Source organism: Choristoneura fumiferana, chromosome 9 (assembly GCF_025370935.1).
Source record: "Choristoneura fumiferana chromosome 9, NRCan_CFum_1, whole genome shotgun sequence".
NCBI classification, from domain to species: domain Eukaryota; kingdom Metazoa; phylum Arthropoda; class Insecta; order Lepidoptera; family Tortricidae; genus Choristoneura; species Choristoneura fumiferana.
The window spans coordinates 10,329,464-10,333,000 of NC_133480.1; the positions used below are offsets into that span (position 1 = coordinate 10,329,464).

Here is a 3,537-nt window from a genome sequence, read left to right on the forward strand (position 1 = left end):
CCGATATATATTCCTTCTGCCATCTTTGCCAAAAATGTTGACACATCTTCTCTATGCGCGCGTACCTCTGCAGGGTATTCTCATTGTGGCTCGCAAATGCTGGTGCGGGCAGCGCAGTGAGAGGTCTTCCGATTAAGAAGTGCCCTGGGGAGAGGGAGAGGAGGTCGTCAGGGGATGATGACAGAGGGCACAATGGGCGACTGTTAAGTATCGCCTCCTTGCGCAAACAAAGTCAAAAGCTCTTCAAATGTTACATGGCTATTGCCCATCACACGTTTTTAGATGATGCTTGGCCGATTTATGCCACTTTCCCATATTCCACCGAAATGCGCCGCGCGACTTGGTGAGAATACAAACTTTATAGTTTCCTGAGTAGCAAAGTCAGACAGAGTCTCCTGGTTAGCCTTTAAAAACTGTCCCAACTCTTTGGAAGCGGCGACAAAATTTCTCCCGTTGTCACAAAAGACTTCCACTGGCTTGCCTCTGCGCGCTATAAACCTTCTAAGCGTCATTATAAATGCGTTTTTTGTTAAATCACTCACGGCCTCAAGGTGAACGCATTTATATCGCAAACAAACAAATAAGCAAAGGTAGCATTTTATTAATTTGCTGCCACGACCTTTACGATTTAAATGTGAAATGGGCCAGCAAAGTCCAAACCTACACTGATAATGGGAAATCTGGGTAATTCTCTGGGCCGGGAGATTGCCCATTATGGGGCACAGAGTTTTGCCGCTCACCCGCCTACAGCGCGTGCAGGTGTCGACCGTGCGCCGCGCGAGCCGCCGCCCGCTGCGGGCCACACTCGCTCCTTAACTATAGATAGCAGTAACTGAGGTGGCGCGTGCATGTTTTTTAAATGCTCATGTAAAAATATGAGCTTGGTTAGCCGGTGTGACGCGTGAAGTAAAATGGGATGCTTCTTTTCGTATGAGTAACTTGACGCATCGATTCTGCACCGACTCGGATCAATTTTTCATGAACAAACGGCGAAAGAGACAATATTTTACATTTGGGGCTCAGTGCTTTATTTTTTATTAGAGTGCCATACTCATTAGTAAATGACTCGATCTGAGCAATTATGCAAAGCTTATTGAACGATTCAGTCAACTCTTCCACGGTTAAGTTACCTAGGCGCTTATTTTTTAGAATTTTTACAATTAAATATAAACCTATTTACGTAGGCAAATGCACGTTGAATCCTATTTAATGAAGAATATTTTTCAAAGTTAATAAATTGTTCAGCAATCGTTATAGTGTTCGATTTTATTTCCGGTAAGTCGATAATATTATTTTGATTTAATATAGGCCAATCATTTTCATGTTTAGTCAAGAATTTAAGGTCCGGACCACCACAGCCTCAACGCCATTAGGCGACCGGCGTCGACGCCGCGCGAAACTAGGTCAGCCGGATTTTCGGCAGTGGGTACGTACCGCCATGATGATGGCTTGTATTCTCTATTATTTCGTTTACACGATTTGCTACAAATGATTTTAATTGTGCAGTGTTATTTTTCAGCCAGGCCAGTACTATAGTGGAGTCGGACCAGTGGACTACGCGATCAGGTTTGTACCGCAGCGAGTCAAGGACGGCGCGGCCCAGCCGGGCGGCCAGCAGCGCCGCACACAGCTCCAGGCGCGGCATCGTCGTGGGCTTCAAAGGTGACACCTTAGATTAGCGCACAATAGCCTCACAGTCACATGATGGTTCTGTGTTACTGACTTCATGTAAACGCAAGCACCATACGCGGCCTGGGACGCATCACTGAAAACATGCATTTCTATCGATTTCGGTGAATCACACAACACTGGCCTGTTTATGTGTAACCCTTGAATAAATGGTAAATTATGAGTGAACTTTTCCATTCTTCTTTTATGACCTTTGGGACGGGCTCATCCCAATCAAGCTTTCCTGCCACAATTTCTGTAGGAGCATTTTAGGCTGTATTATACAAGGACTTAATAAACCCAACGGGTCGAAAATTTTAAAAGAATTGGACATGATAAACCTTTTAGTTATTTTATCATTAGGGGGGGGATTTTTTACCAGAAAATTAAGAGAATCATGAACTGGACTCCACCCAGTCCGAGCGTATCGAGGACTCGCTGATAGTCAGATTTTCCGCGTGTATTTATTGATGAGTTTTCGAACAGTGTAGGTAAATTACTTTTATATTACGCAAATTAAAGCATCCTGCCTCAAAGCCTCCGAGACTGATTTTTTATGTATCTAAGCTCGTTTTCATCATTGGAACCCGTAATAAGATCATCCACATAAAAATCCTTTTGTATGATTGTTTTAATGAGGAGATCATCGTGCTCTTCCCCTAGCTGCGAGAGGCAGCGCGTGCTCAAGTAGCTCGCGCTCGCGGTACCGTAAGTGAGGGTGTTTAACCGTAACGTTCTAAGCGGCTTGGACTCATCCTCTCTCCAGATTATGAGTTGCAAATCACGATCCTCATTTTTTGACTTGAACCTGCGATACATCTTTTCGATATCGCCGGATAAGATGAATTTATATTGCCTAGCTCTTACTAGAATTGAGAATAGGGAGTCCTGCACATTAGGGCCAACCATCAGGATATCATTTAAAGAGATTCCGGAAGAAGAGGCAGCTGAGCCGTCGAATACCACTCGGAGCGAGGTGGATCGCTGTTTTTAAGTACAGCATGGTGACATAAAAAATAACCTGGACTTGGTTTACCAATAGCTGATTCACTGAGATGCCCTAGATCGGCATACTCGTGTATGAACTTCGCATAATCGGATTTCAAGGCCGGGCTGCGCTTGAATTTTCGTTCTAAGTTCAAGAAACGCTTTCGTGCTATATTGTATGAATCCCCGAGACATTTAGGTGATTCAATAAAGGCAGTTTGACCTCAAACCTACCAGTACTCAACCGAGCAGTATGAGCCAAGAAATGCTTTCACATTCTTGCTCCCTTTGGCTTAAAGCGGGCTTAATATTGGGGATCTGTTCGATCTCCCAAAATTTAGTTAAAATGTTTTCAATGTTTTTTCTTGCACTTTAGACACAACAGCATGATTACAATGAATTTTACGCGTTTTATTTAGACAATTAATTTGTCCAGATATTATCCAACCTAGCCGTGTGTATCGCAATTTAGGATTTTTGGGACCCAGTGAGTATTGTTCGCTGCCCAGGATGTCCCAGAAGATATCGGCTCCAATTAAAATTCTATTGAAGCTGGCTGATTAAAATGAGGATCAGCAAGTGGTAAATGTTTAGGGATATTTAAACCCTCGATATTAATCGGATATCTAGGTATGCTACTTGTTAGCTCCTTCAGTACAAAGCACGATAAGGTAACTTGAATGTTTCATTCAGTGAATTTATTGAGTAGTACAACTTTCGATTATATTATTATTGCAATTGTTGCCTATCCTATGACCTTTAGACAATCAATAGGGTTTGACTTTAATGATAGTCTTTCCTTTAGGAACTTGTAATGAAGGAGGATTCGCTGCGCAGTCTAAAAGCGCGCGGACCCTTTCTGCTTTGCTTTGTATTGGGGTT

At 43.1% G+C, this 3,537-nt stretch overlaps 1 protein-coding gene across 1 annotated transcript in view; it reads left to right on the forward strand.

Annotated features, from left to right (window-relative positions):
• The first annotated feature begins 714 nt into the window (after positions 1-714).
• LOC141431498 (dynein heavy chain, cytoplasmic-like) overlaps positions 715-3,537 on the forward strand; it is an 8,517-nt gene continuing 5,694 nt past the window's right edge. The window contains exons 1-2 of the mRNA XM_074092686.1: positions 715-768; positions 1,520-1,662. Of these exons, the coding sequence (XP_073948787.1) occupies positions 715-768; positions 1,520-1,662 (197 nt within the window). The remainder of the gene's footprint in view (positions 769-1,519; positions 1,663-3,537) is intronic.